The sequence below is a fragment of the Ictalurus punctatus genome, chromosome 16 (genome assembly GCF_001660625.3).
Source record: "Ictalurus punctatus breed USDA103 chromosome 16, Coco_2.0, whole genome shotgun sequence".
Classification (NCBI taxonomy): domain Eukaryota; kingdom Metazoa; phylum Chordata; class Actinopteri; order Siluriformes; family Ictaluridae; genus Ictalurus; species Ictalurus punctatus.
In genome coordinates, this window is record NC_030431.2 from 17,370,852 (window position 1) to 17,385,697 (window position 14,846).

General features: G+C 36.6%; 3 protein-coding genes across 6 annotated transcripts in view; 2 read left to right on the forward strand and 1 right to left on the reverse strand.

The window, feature by feature from the left end:
- The window catches only part of megf10 (multiple EGF-like-domains 10), a 72,094-nt gene extending 69,687 nt beyond the window's left edge, over nucleotides 1-2,407 (reverse strand). Inside the window, exon 1 of the mRNA XM_017488368.3 lies at nucleotides 1,938-2,407. The gene's annotated coding sequence lies outside the window, so the exon portion shown is untranslated. The remainder of the gene's footprint in view (nucleotides 1-1,937) is intronic.
- A 2,814-nt stretch (nucleotides 2,408-5,221) lies between these two features.
- On the forward strand, nucleotides 5,222-8,121 carry c16h5orf63 (chromosome 16 C5orf63 homolog). 3 transcript variants are annotated; one of them, XM_047160910.2, is made up of 4 exons: nucleotides 5,222-5,287; nucleotides 6,597-6,709; nucleotides 6,789-6,845; nucleotides 6,944-8,121. In XM_047160910.2, exons 2-4 carry the CDS (start codon nucleotides 6,599-6,601, stop codon nucleotides 7,112-7,114), a joined length of 339 nt encoding a protein of 112 aa, XP_047016866.1. In that variant the 5' UTR covers nucleotides 5,222-5,287; nucleotides 6,597-6,598; the 3' UTR covers nucleotides 7,115-8,121. The 3 variants fall into 3 exon arrangements, with proteins under 3 accessions (XP_047016866.1, XP_047016867.1, XP_017343869.1); XM_047160911.2 differs by having other exon boundaries at nucleotides 5,282-5,352; XM_017488380.3 differs by lacking the exon at nucleotides 5,222-5,287 and adding an exon at nucleotides 5,377-5,860.
- Nucleotides 8,122-12,252: 4,131 nt separating this feature from the next.
- The window catches only part of marchf3 (E3 ubiquitin-protein ligase MARCHF3), a 28,337-nt gene continuing 25,743 nt past the window's right edge, over nucleotides 12,253-14,846 (forward strand). For both annotated transcript variants that reach the window (XM_017490054.3, XM_017490055.3), the window contains exon 1: nucleotides 12,253-12,389. The gene's annotated coding sequence lies outside the window, so the exon portion shown is untranslated. The remainder of the gene's footprint in view (nucleotides 12,390-14,846) is intronic.

Here is a 14,846-nt window from a genome sequence, read left to right on the forward strand (position 1 = left end):
AAAACACAACATCCTATCACGACCATCATTCTTGATGAAGTTGAAAAAGCCTGATCAGTTGTTAGTAATTGTAAATGGAGTCACGTATTTGTCATTGCATTTATCTTTTTATGAAGACAATATAGCGCAAGTTCCTTTGTAAGCATCCTTCTATCCATCCTGTCAACAATATATCGAGTCTCAGACTGAACATAAATGGCACCAAATCAGGCAAGCAATCCTGTTCAACACAAACCAGTGGATCTATTTCAAAGCAGATATAAAAAAAACCTTCTGATCCAAGCTGAGAGCAAGCAGAGAGAGTCGATTAAAGAATACAGTGACTGTTGATGAAAGATCATGTTGCCACACTGTTTTAGTACACTTGTTTAAATGTGCTTAGTTAGAAAATTACACCACTTTTGTTTCTAAAAAATGCGCATGCTTAAAATAACGACTTACTCATGGCTAGATTGTAAGTATGATTGCACTGATCACTTCACATCCACACCCATCATATATTTGAAATGCAGCATGAACATTTTGTCAGGCTTTCTCAAGAGTGCATGATGTATAATCAAGCAGCATGAGCTTTCGCCCGTGGACAGACAGTCCGCTTCTCCATTCAAACCAGTCACGTGATTGTGGATCCCATAGAGGGACAAAGCGCACCACAACAGGAGCTCTTCACTTCTAGTGCCAAGCCCTAAGGACACTGGCAACACTTCCTGCATGTAAACAGTCCTGAACGCACCGATGTGTCCCACATCTTAGCTGAAAATTCTGCAGAATTTATCCAGACTGTGAGAAGGACATTCAGAACAGGAAATTTATGAACGTAAACTAGTTATAAGCTTCACCAGAGGAAACAAGCAGTGCGGCATAGAGTAATAATAACAAGAAAATTATTTTAGTGCAGCAGTGAAATGCCGTCATGACAATTATTTTTGTTCACAGACCTCCACTGCTAAAATGCACTGGTCCACAAACGGAAATGAAAACTACATTTTGCTTAATATTAGTGAAAACAGTTTCTATTTCAACTGAGAATCACAGCATGTGATGCACCAATAAGATCTGTAAAAACAAACGGGTTCTGGATGATTTTTTTTAAGGGTTCTCCAGTTGGTCTCACCAGTGCAAACCTTAAGATGCCTCCAAGAACCTTACTGCAAATATGAAACTTTTTATAATAATAAGAAGAAGAAGCAGAAGGAGAAGAAGAAGTCCTGTTGAAAAAACACTAGATACCCTCATAGAACATGTAATGGTTTTAATGGTTATAATGGAAATTGTATCGTATTTAATGGAAACTGTAATGGTCCCTGTGGGTCTCTACGGGTAATTTATTGCCTTCTGTGTTATGTCTAGTGGACACCATTAAGGATCAATAATGGTAATGGTTTTTAATGGTTAGCTGATGGTTTGTAATGGTATTTTTTAGTGGAAACCATTAGAATTTCTGTGATGGATTCTATTGTTTTGTGTGTGGGGGTTTTTTTCAGCAGGGAGAAGAAACCCTAAGGTTTTCCACTGGATGCTTTATTGTCTATAGTGTGGAACATTAGGACTATTTCATATGAATGTATAGTAATATAGTTATAATAATAACATCGCTGCTATTTGACTTTTCAAGTAAACTTTTAGCTATTTTAAATTGTAAAGTGTAAAAGTGCCATAACTTGATTTTTATATGTAAGAATAATTTAAACAGTTCCCAAAAATGACTGAAGAAATGAAGAGCTTTCTTCAAACGTCTAACAAACACAACAACAATCTCCTTTCTTCTGTCTGATTATTATACAATAAAACTGCATAGACACCTGCAAATCACGGAAAGGGACTATTAATCGCTTCTTTAAACCAAGCAACCTAATGAACATGCATCACATTTGAAAACTTTTTTTTTTAATCGTTAGCCAATAAAACATAAGGCTTAAACCAAACAGAGATCTCACCAGTTCTATGCGAAAGTACCAACTTGGTCCAAACTCATGGGTCCGCTTTGAGGCGCGCGCACTCGGATCAAAGTTTCCAAGATGAAAGTTTCCTCAAATTCGGTGCTCAGTACACACGGAGATACTTCCACAGATTTCAGCTACAGTTACAGCTATGAAACAAACCGCGAGTCTCGTCAAGCGATGAGACATGGACGTGTTTTCAGAAGAAGAAACACAGAAGTCCTGTGAGCATCTCCTAACTTGAGACGGGACAGAGCGCGTGCAGTGCAGTGTGGAGCTCAGAGCTCAGAGCAGCACGGCTGATTAGCATAGCAATGGAGAGGAGGAGAACCACTTCAACTTGGAGAACTGAGGGGAGGAAAGCCACTTTAAGGGCTCATGTTCTTCAACTTTTCGGACAGAACAAACCATATGCTATATTCAACCAAAATTAAAACACTTTATCACTGTCTAGCCGCATTATTTAACCACATATCATCTCTCTCTCTCTCTCTCTCTCTCTCTCTCTCTCTCTCTATATATATATATATATATATATATATATATATATATATATATATATATATATATATATATATATATAATACATCAATCTACATTGTCTAACCGCACTGAAATCTCGTTTAATGTATGTGACAAGGAAACAGGTTTAAGTCCTGTTAAATCCCTGTAAAGTTAACTCTTTCATATGCTTTAACAAATGTTTTTTGTTTGTTTGTTTGTTGTTTTTTTGTTTTTGCTTTTGTTTTTTTGTTTTTTGTTTTTTTGTATTTTACGGGCCTTTTACAAATCACCATCACTGAATCTGTAACTGTGCTTGTTAAGTCATGATAGAAAATGAAGAGAAATGGCGCCACCTTGTGTAAAATTTTGGCATCTCAGTCCAAGGAGCTTTCCAACAGAATAAAAAAATATTGTTTTAGTGCTTAACAGTTATTGTTTTTAGGAAATCTGTGTGAAGTGTTCAATATTAGTACGGTCTGAACAGCTTTGTTGCAGTGGTTCAGAGCTTCCCAGAGACTCTGGTGAAGAACTACAGCGCGACGGGCTGCAGAATGTCTCTCAAAGTCTATATCCTTGATGCTTGTCTTGATCAATTCAAGGAGAACATGGGAGTGTACTCAGAAGAGCAAGACAAGTGCTTCCACCAGGATATACTGGACTTTGAATGAAATACCATGGACAATATAAGTCGTTTAGTATAATCTTCATTTTGATTCATATGTTGTTGTTTTTTCTGCCATTTTCTCAATGAAAATTTCACATTACCAATGTCCTGGTCACAAAAGCATGAAGCGTAGGGGATTAATATTCATCGTCTATGTTTTTGAGGCATAAGCAATTAGAAAATAATACTTACTACCCAGGAACAAAACGTGTTACGTAGTGAAACTTAATTAGGCTCTTATAACTACACTAAAGTAAATATTATAACAAATGTATCTTAGCAATCATCATGACATAAAAAAAATCATTAAATTCCAGACTATGTGGCTGTACATCTTGAACCAATGAGTGTCACTTTGGGAACCAAGCATAACAGAAGTATTAGGCTTTATGTCTATAACAGCATGTGGAGCACAGTGGCTGACACAAATGGACTGTTTAAAATGAGAAGTGAATGCAATCATTCTCACATGTTTAGGGTCAGTAACTTTCCCTTAACAGTCTATAAAACTGCCGGAACAGCCCACTTAATGACATCAGAAAAGTTTAATATTGCAAATATTCAACTTTTTATAATAATAATAATAAGAAGAAGAAGAAGAAGAAGAACAAGAAGTCATGTTGAAAAAACAATAGATACCCTCACAGTACTTCTTATGGTTTTAATGGTTATAATGGAATTGTATCGGATTTAATGGAAATTGTAATGGTCTCTGTGGGTCTCTACTGGTAATTTATTACCTTTTATGTTATGTCTAGTAGACACCATTAAGGACCAATAATGGTAATGGTTTTAATGGTTAGCAGATGGTTTGTTAGAATTAGAATCTCTGTGATGGATTCTATTGTTTTTTTCAGCAGGAAGAAGACACCCTAAGGTTTTCCACTGGATGCTTTATTGTTTATAGTGTGGAACATTAGGACTATTTCATATGAATGTATAGTAATATAGTTATAATAATATCTATGCTAGATGGCTTTTCAAGTAAAACTTTAGCTATTTTAAATTTTAAGAACAGCACACTTAATGACATCAGAAACAAGGACAAATTTATGACCGCCTATTTAGCCGTGAGCAGAATCCAGTCACATTAAACAGACAAAGAGTACTACATAGTTAGCACACCTGAATTATTGGTAGTGACATTAAAGCTGATGCAAGCAATTTCTTAAAGAACACTGAGTAAATTGGTTTTGTGACCCCATAGTTGTTAACATAAAAGATGCTCTGTGAAAGATTGCGAATGACCTAGAATGTAGGCTAAAAATAAACAAGAAGTGTTCACTGGTTTAAGCAACGTGAACATAGTTGATGTTGGTAATGAATTAGAGGATGAACCTATATGATTATCCAATATATTGATATGGAAACAACCAAAAGTTCTACCATTGCCAACAACAAATATATATATATATATATATATATATATATATATATATATATATATATATATATATATATATATATATATATATGAAGAAATGGAATGAAGCCAACATTGTTGACTGACAGCCACAACATACCAGCAAACAAACAAACCATTTAGTTGCTGTAACCTCTCATTCTAATTTCCAATACAAAATATGGCATTATTTGCCTAGCCAATATGGTAAGCACTGGAATTTAGGATAATGCCAAATTTGATTTTTTATTTATTTATTTTTTTTTTAATCGTTCAGGTATTGTGCATGAGAGTAAAGGAAATCTGGCATTGTCAATAGGATTAAATATTAGAGACAGTAACATTTGAGGAGAGTCTTTCATTTTGACAGTTTAATGAATAAAACACTTAGTTGCCATTATCATAACACACCAAAAGACTTACTTTTTTATTCGTAAAAATTTAATAAATAAATAAATAAAATATTCAACATTTCCACATGTACGGCTCCTCTGGATAGCCTATTACAAATGTTTTCCAAACGTTTAAAAAAAAAAAGGACATGTAAATGGCACAAAAATGATGCATATTATTTTTGGATCTGCACAAAAAGTACATTAACAAGAAAACCTGTAAATGTTCTTATTAAAAGCAGATTGAATCCGTTTTGTTTTGGCATGAGTCAGGAAGATGATTGCCAGCTCTGTTGACCAATGAGCTACTACATTTGAACAGGAAGTGCTGTTTTTGCAGTAAGCCACGCCCATCGTATCCTGCATTAGTTCGTGTGTTCTTACGGTGAGAGGAAGAGTTGTCAATAAAGTTGCTGACATGTTTTGCTCTTGCTGTGGGATGTTTAAATTGTAGGAATAGTATTTATCATATTGTCTTAAAAACCTAGGGCGTCTGTTTTCATTTTTGTTGGACGCAAGGCGGTGCTAAAATTATTTCTCTTAGACATAGTATAGCAAGCTGATGCCATTTGTAAACGTGGTCCAATTTCTGTTAGATGAAAGTATTATATAATTTTACTGTTACTGTGAGTTTAGTTAGATTTATGCATTCGACAACGACCCGGAAGTGATTGTGAATCCACGTGGGTCACCAGAGCGCAATGTGTATATTGTATATTGTATACATTCCCAGCTAACGTTCAGGGGATGTTTGGATTTTTGGTTCCAGAAACGTTATTAAAACAGATCTTATTTGGTTCTCCTTCGGTTTTGATGAGAGTTTATGGACATATAACATACGGAAATGTAATGTATTTCCACATTGTGGTAGAGAGGACGTTTTGTTAACGTTCCCATAACCTTTAACTATGTTTGCAGTAACCAGTGATGGTTCGGAGAACGTTTTCCAAACGTTCAGGTAACCTTTATAACCCTGCTGAAAAAAAAACAAAAAAAAAAAACAGTAGAAATCATCACAGAAATTCTAATGACTTCCAATACAAATACCGTTACAAGCCATCAGATTACCAATACCATTACTGGTCCTTAATGATAGACGCCACCAATAGAAAGCAACAAATTATAGTAGAAACCCACAGGGACCATTACAGTTTCCATTAAAACCAATACAATTCCCATTATAACAAAGATTTTCAGCAGGGAATAATTTGAACTTTTCGGGCATGTATTCCTGGACAGAGTAGGAAACAAGACCACTGAAATTTTATCGTATAATGAAAAAATGTATCTGTGGCCTGATTATTCATTGTTGGCCTTGCAGAATGCGCAATCATGTCTGTAATACAGAATAGAATTCGATCCACGTTCCTTTTTAACTATTGAAAATACAAGAAATAAAACCAAACGTAACCTTTGGGAATGTCCCCAGAACATTAGTTTGTAGTTTTAAAGAAGAGTACCTAAAAGCAAGCTTTGGCAAACATTACCTGTCAGTTCCCAAATACAGTGCTGAAGTTGTTAACCAAAATAGATCTTCCCCAGAATATAATGAAATGTGTCCCACAAAAATAAATTACATAAGGGGTTTACATAAATTACATAAATTACCACATCAGGGGTATGTTCTGTGTTGGCTGGGTTCGCTTGAATAATACGCAACAGTATTCGTGTAAAGGATCTGATTTATTTTACAGACATGCTCACACTACTTCCCAAACTTCTTCGCCACATAAAGCCTCAATCGCTTCAACTCATCAGGACTTCCTGTTCACAGAGGACTTTACCTATTTTAACTCTCTTCACAAAGGTAAATTTCCAGACATTTAAAGTAATTATGATTAGAGTATCTGAGTATCAACTGCAATATTAAAACCAATTTTTGACAGGATCCATGTCCCTTGTGTGATGAAGCAAAAGAAATGCTTGAACCATATAAACACAGGGTAAGATATTAACACACGTTCCATTAAGCCAGTATCACATTCAGCACATTTCCACATTTGAGCACAATTCTTCAGCAATGTTTGTTGCTCTTGTGAAGTTTATATTGCAGGAGGTGGACATTACTCTTCCTGAGAACAGTGTGTGGTATGACAGATACAAGTACAACATCCCAGTGTTTCATCTGAATGGACAGTTTTTGATGATGCATCGTGTGAACACAGCAGTCCTGGAAAAGCGGCTGGCCAAATCAGAGAAAGAACCAGTTTAATTATGCTCAAATATTACAAAAACCTGTAATATACTGCAAAGTTTTCAGTGAGAAGTAACTGTTTTGCCTCATTTTTTGTGCTTGTTTGGTAGAGTTTCGTGGGGTTTTTTGGTCATTAAATATATCATCATGATCATTATTATTATTATTATTAAATATATTATTAAATATGTATGGAAAATAAATATTGAGCTGTAGGTACTAGTGAAGGATATGGAATACCACTACTGTAATCAAATAATTGTTATCTTAATGGATTAGGAACTTGACCCAGGATTAACCAAGATGTTGATATGGAAGTAACCAAAAGTGGACTTAGTGATTTGTTACAAATCTTTGGACTGCCATTATATAAAAAGATTTTTCAGACTACAAGACACAAAATCTGCTGTTTCAGAAAAAGTACAAATAAATCATTAAAAAAAAACAGAATTAGTAAATGGACAGAACATACAGAGAGGTCCAAAAGTCTGAGAGCACTAGTGAAAATGTTTCTATTTTTCATTCTTTTCTTATTTAATACATTTATTTATTACAAATTATATTATCAACAACAACTTGAGTGAAAAATGGAATCTTTGAACTATTTGCATGAATTTCAGTGCTTAGTATGTGGTATGTCCCCTTTTTGCTTTAATGATACGTTTTTGCACATTTGTGCAAAACCTTATGATCCACTTTAGATCAAATCCATCAGATTGTCTTCTGAACACCTGTTTCAATAGAAGAGATTACGCAGGAGGAAAATCTGACCTTTCATATAGAAATAGTGCAGAGCCTTTAATATTAAATATTTGCGATATTAAACATTTATTTTCTTTACTTTAAACATTTCAAAATTCTAAAACCTTCTGTTTTACTTCAAATTTTAAATGAAAAAAAAAACAAACAGATTTTTAATGTGGTCTCAGACCTTTAGACCCCACTGTATCTTTGAAAACTTTAGTCTGGTTTAATTCATCATATTTATACAAGGTATATTAAACTTGAAAGATTTTGATATTTGAGATTTTGCATTTATTTGATAGTTTGTCTCTGAAGCTTATAGTTTACTGTGGGACCCAATGCCCCATAATATGTTTGAAGAATCTCTTAATTCTGTGCAGCTTTGTCCTGGTCAGTAGGAGGCGCATATGGAAGGCCATTGTGGTTAAAATGTGGCCATACACAAAACAACATATTAACCTGCTAAACTATGTATGACTCTACACTTCACTTCCCCCATTAGTCACCCAAAATAATAGCTTAGCTTAACAGCTTTGCATTGTTTTTCATGTAGTTACTGAATAATAAGTGTTATGATCTTGAAATCAAGCATGAAAGGTTCAGATAATTGTTTATTCTGTATCTGGGGCTAGGTTTTGGTAGGCATCTTATTGCAACCGCTTAATCAAGATGCATGGGCTTAGCAGATGAAAGTGAAAAAGGCATCTTGTACAATCTTGAATATTCGAAATTGTGTCCCGAGGAATCTTTGACAGTTCTGTCTGAATTTATCTGCTAAATTCAATGGTTGAGAGGTTGAAAACATGTTAAAAGGATATTAAAAAATAATAGACATACAAAGAATAAGCAAAAGCATGGAAAATGATTGTCAAAGTAGAAAGAAAATAACCCCCTTTTGGGGATATTGCCAGTTTTAGCAAACAGTTAATTATGAAGTTCTGCAGTGAATAAAAAACTTACTATATATTATGTTAATAGAGATGAACCAAGGAGAAGAAGTGGAAGACCCAAATTGATGAAGAATTCAAAAGCTTTAAACTATCAGAAAATTCTAAAATATTAAAATATCCACATTTTTTGGTTTATAGTGTCATCACTGCAGCCAACCACACAATGTTTTCATGTGGTTTGTTAGTACATCTTTGAGTATTTGATTAATTTCAATTCTACTTCTGTGCTAGATAGTCAGATCCTCCACTAAAGACTCTTGGGTACTAGTTGAATAGCAGGGAGGAGGCACGGATGTGGTGGGTGTAGAAACTTTGAAATTTATTGAAATTTGGCATAGATGATAGTGGCACACAATCAGATTTGGTGGCTGTGACCTGGATAGTGAAGTTTCCATAAAATTCCATTTTATTTAGAATGCCAGTGAAATTAGTTTGGTATGTGGCCAAATACTAGTTAGTACTATTGGTTGAATCTGTGGCTAGTAATATAGAATATTTCAGGGGGTCAATCCTGGGTTTCTCCACATACTCATACCTCCCTCCTCCAACCTTCTAAAACATGCTAGTAGGTGCATAAACTGCTCTAAATTGGCCCTGTGTGTTTGTGTGTATGTGTGTGTGTATGTGTGAGTGTGGGTGTGTGTGTGTATGTGTGAGTGTGGGTGTGTGTGTGTATGTGTGAGTGTGGGTGTGGGTTGGTGGATGGGTGGTATATTCCTGCCTTGCACCATATGTTCCTGGGATGAACTCCAAATCCAGATCCACCAAGACACTGATCAAGATAAAGCAGTTACTGAATGAATGAATAAATGAATACAAATATAAGAAGGCAACAATTTGAATAAACCCTTATATATTGAAATATTGAGGTTGACAGTCATAAACAGTGCTAGTTGAAATAATCATGTTAATTTACCATCTCTAGTGTGTGGTTAGCGCGTTTGCCTCACACCTCCAGGGTTGAGGGTTTGAGTCCCACCGTTGCCTTGTGTGTGTGGAGTTTGCATGTTCTCCCCGTCCTGCGGGTTTCCTCCGGGTACGCCAGTTTCCCCAGTCCAAACACATGCATGGTAGGCTGATTGGCATGTCCAAAAGTGTCCGTAGTGTATGAATGTGTGTGTGATTGTGTGCCCTGCAATGGATTGGCAGCCTGTCCAGGGTGTACCCTGCTTTGTGCCACATGCTCACTGGGATAGGCTCCAGGATCCCCGCGACCCAGTAAGGATAAGCAGTAGAGAATATGGATGGATGGATGGATGGACGGAATATAGTACTGATAATAACAGTAATCTACAGCAGATCCAAGACAAATGTAGAAAGCTCTTTTTTTTGCATAATGAATAAGAAGTGATTAGCACAAAGCTCTACCATAAACATATACTATTCTTGTGTTTCATGTGATGTCAAAGTGTATAATCGTTGCCATTTTGAATAGCGAAAAAGACACTGACTGCAATGATGTTGCTGTGTTTGTATTTCATTAAAATTGCATTGCATTTATACTGACAGTTGACTACCCTAATATATTTCAATACATACAACACATCCTCAACAAGCAGAAGTGCAGGTGACTAGCTAGCTATGTTATGGGACTACTGGGAAGTTTATCTCAGCAGCAAGTATTGCTAATATTAGCAACATTTAGTTAGCTGATATCACAGTCCTTATAATGAAAAACAGGGTGTTTTTTTTTTCTCCTCCTGATGACTCACACCATACCCACCTGGATGTGAAGAGGTGGTAGGATTCTGGGCTCTTATATGCTTTTTAAATGCACTCTCCAGAATCGGGAGTGGGGATGTGTATGAGATACAGAAATTATACATTTAAGAGACTGTACATAAGGATCACAGTTTCTTTTCTTGACTTTGTCAAAGTACTGTTTATTCTAGTCCACAGTAAGGTGAATAATTTTAGTCATCTTTCAGTAATAATTACATTTGCATAATGCAGCAAAGCCAGAAATTCAGTCCCAAATATGGCAAACACAACAGAAAAGCACACCACTGAAATGCTGGTATTCTTAAATGTACAAAGGTTTGTGGACACCTGACCATCACACCGATATGCCATTTTTTAACACCTCATTCCAGATTTATTCCCCTTTTCCTAGTAAAACAGCCTCAACTCATCTAGAAGGCTTTCCACTAGATTTTCGAGCATGGCTGTGGGGATTTCTGGGGGGGTGCAGTCAGTGTTTCAATTCATCCTAAAGGTGTTCAGTGGGGTTGAGGTCAGGGCTCTGTGCAGACCATTCAATTTCTTCCACTCCAACCTTGGTAAACCACGTCTTTATAAACCTCGCTTTGTGCACAATGGGTGTGAAAGTCAGACGTCCACACACTTTTGGCCATATAGTGTCAATTTGGAAAGCATTAAGTTTGATATATCGCGTTCAAATTACTATGTGTACAGGAATATTTTCATTTTATACACCTGTACACCCCAAAAACTTCAGTTGGCACAACTTGGCTTTAATAGCCAAGTATGCTTACACATACAAGGAATTTGTCTTTTGTTCTTACATGGTAGCTCACAATATACATAAGTGACAATAAACATTACACACTAGTACAACAGCACACATTCCTACCTGAGTTTACACACACACACACACACACACACACACACACACACACACACACACACACACACTCATCCATCCATTTTCTATACCGCTTATCCTACAGGGTCCTGGGGGACCTGGAGCATATACCAGGGAGCATGGAGCACAAGGTGGGTACACCCTGGACAGGGTGCCAATCCATTGCAGGGCACAATCACATATACAGTACATTCACACACCCATTCATACACTACGGACACTTTGGACATGCCAATCATACTTCCATGCATGTCTTTGGACTGGGGGAGGAAACCGGAGTACCCAGAGGAAACCCCCACAGCACAGGGGTGCAAGCTCCGCACATCAGGGCCCTGGCGGGAATCGAACCGTCAACACTGGAGGTGTGAGGCGAATTGTTTAAGGTGCAGAATGCAGCAGGTGTAAAGTAGTAGTGTGGATTAAATTAAGATCAATATGAAGGAAATGCAATTAAAAAAATTAGGAAAAGAATAAAATAGTTATGGGGAGGTGATACAGAAGATATTTTATGTAGCTTGAGAACAAAATCGAGATCATTTTTATTCCAGTATAATCCTGTGCATTTTTTTCCACTTCTTATATAATCTATAGAGTTGTTTTTTGTTTTTTAACAAAAAAAAAAAAACCCAAATGATCTCTAAAAACACGCCTACAACAAACCAGCACGGAATACCGCTGCATGATCTGTGAAACCTGAAAGCAGCCTTAACGCAACACAACAGAAAGATCCAGCAGGCGTTCCACACGCGCACGCTGTCTTTTTTTCCAAAGCGCTCTCATTGGCCGCCGTGTTCGCTCTCGGACGAATGTGATTGGCTGTCAAGCTGTCATATGAAATGTATTAGTGTCAGCACAGGCGCGTAGTGAACAGCTGAGCGCGAGCTGGAGCGCGGAACAGCTAGGTCCGCTCTACCTTACAGTTTCAGGACAAAACAACACTGTCATCACTGGGGACATAAACGCGCATTTCACTGAATTACGTTCAGTTATTACGGTAAGTCCTAACACTGTATGTTATCAGTTGTTTAATGTTTTTGTTTGTCAGAATGATACATAGGCTGTTCACTGGAGTGCATCGACTATGGGTTGTTGTGACGCCGGTGTCTTAGAACTTACTACCCAGGAAAACTAAAAATAGTCAGGAAAATGTCATTAAACGTGGATTATAATGGCAACAAACTTAGCTACCGTTATGTCACATTACCACAGAGAGCCATAAAAAGGCTATTTATCATCTTTAATATAAAAAAAAATGTAAAAAAGTTTAAAACCTTTTCCATGCTGTATCTCAAAAATCCCACTGCATTAACTGTAGCCTATGTGCGCCAAAACACTATGCACTATATTTATAACATTTCCTGTAACAATATTGCATTTTAAATGCCGTTGGTATTCCCCATTTGTTCAGGAAGCTCTGCTGCTGCTGCTGCTACTGCTGTCAGCTGCTTAGATCTTTCCTCATTTCCTCAATCACTTTGTGACCACCAGGGATCTAGAGCTCTAAATGCACAGCTTCAGTACATTAGTTAGGAAACCACAAGTGAAAATGGCATTTTGACATAACAAATAAATGACATAAAAATCTCACTGTATAAATCATGTTAAGTTATGCCAAGTTTGCATGGGTTTTCCTATACTGTGGTAATGTTCATTTTGACATGTTTTACCTCTTGACTCATGGCATATAATGTTTTTTTGTTTGTTTGTTTTTGGGTTTTTCTTTTTATGTGAAACACTTGTGAAAGAAGTGGCTGCAACATCATTTTCAGGGAAGTGTTAGGGGTGATAGTTGTTGATCGATTATTACACACTTTTGACAATTGGGCTAGAAATACATTGTTTTATATTGTTAAACTGCTTAACAACTGACATGATATGGAACACAGTGCATTATTTTCCACAGTAATATGTTTAGAAGTGCTCTGATAGAAGGCTTTGATAGATTTTCCCTCTTTTCTCAGCTTTAAAATTGGTTGCTTTTCTCCCATAGACAGCTCTCTGGTTTTCATGTTGGTTTATCCTTTTTAACAGCAAATGGGCACACGGAGGCTTAGTGGTTAGCATGTTTGCTTCACACCTCCAGGGTTGGGGGTTCAATTCCCACTGTGGCCCTGTGTTAACTCTGGATATTCTAGTTTCCTCCCCCAGTCCAAAGACATGCACAGTAGATGGATTGGCGTGTCTGTTGTGTATGAATGGGTGTCTTTTTTCATGCCTTCCACCATGATGGTTCCACTATGAAGTGGAACCTTGACATGAACAGAAGAACAACAAATGCAATGCTCACATGTGAAACCCAGGCTCAAACAAGAGTAGATATACAGACCTATTCATTGTTTAAACAATCAATCCAACATGGCACACCTGAGCAACAAGGAACCTTGTGTGTACCAATATTTTTTATCACTTGAAAAATGTGTGGGTTATGTTATGTATTTCAGTTTCCAGTCACACACACACATATATATACACACACACACACACACACACACACACACACACACAATGCTGTGAAAAGTACTTGCCTTTCTGGTTTCTCAGTAACAAGATAAGCTGCTTTTTTGTTGTATTAACTTCAAGAGAGAGAGAAAAAAAGATGTTTATGAGGGAAAGAGTGTTTATAGCTTTTACAACAATATATATACAGTGCTGTGAAAAATTGCTGTTTTTGTGTATATCTCATACTAAATTGTTTCAGAATTTAAAACAAAATCTAAGATAAAACAAAATAAACACAAAATACAGTTTTTAAATGATGATTATAATGTTATTTATCGAAGCAAAAAAGTTATCCAATACCAACTGGGCCTGTTTGAAAATGTATTTGGCCCCATAGTTATTAATTCCCCAAATCTATGAAACTGCATTCATAATGGGGTTCAGCTGGATTAGATACAACCAGGCCTGATTACTGCAAACCCTGTTCAATCAAAGCAGCACTTAAATAGAACTTTTTCAACAGCATGAAGTTGGTTAAAAGGTCTTACCCAGTAACACACTATACCAAAATTGAAAGAAATTCCAGAAATGTTGAGGAAGAAGGTGATTGAAATACATCAGTCTGGGAAGGGTTACAAAGCTTATTCAAAGGCTCTGGGACTCCAAAAGACCACAGCAAGAGCCAATATCTCCAAATGGAAAAACTCTGCACAGTACTGAACCTTCCCAGAAGTGGACGACCTTCCAAAATTCCTCCAAGAGCACAGCAACTACTCTTCCAGGAAGTCACAACAGAGCCAAGGACAACATCAAAGGAACTACAGGCCTCTCTTGCATCAATAAAGGTCACTGTTCATGACTTCCATGGAATAGTAGTGAGGTGAAAACCACTGCTAACCCAGAAGAACATTAAGGCTCGTCTAAATTTTGCCAAAACACACCTTGATGATCCTCAAACCTTTTGGGAGAATTTTCTGTGGACTGATGAGTCAAAAATGGAACTATTTGGAAG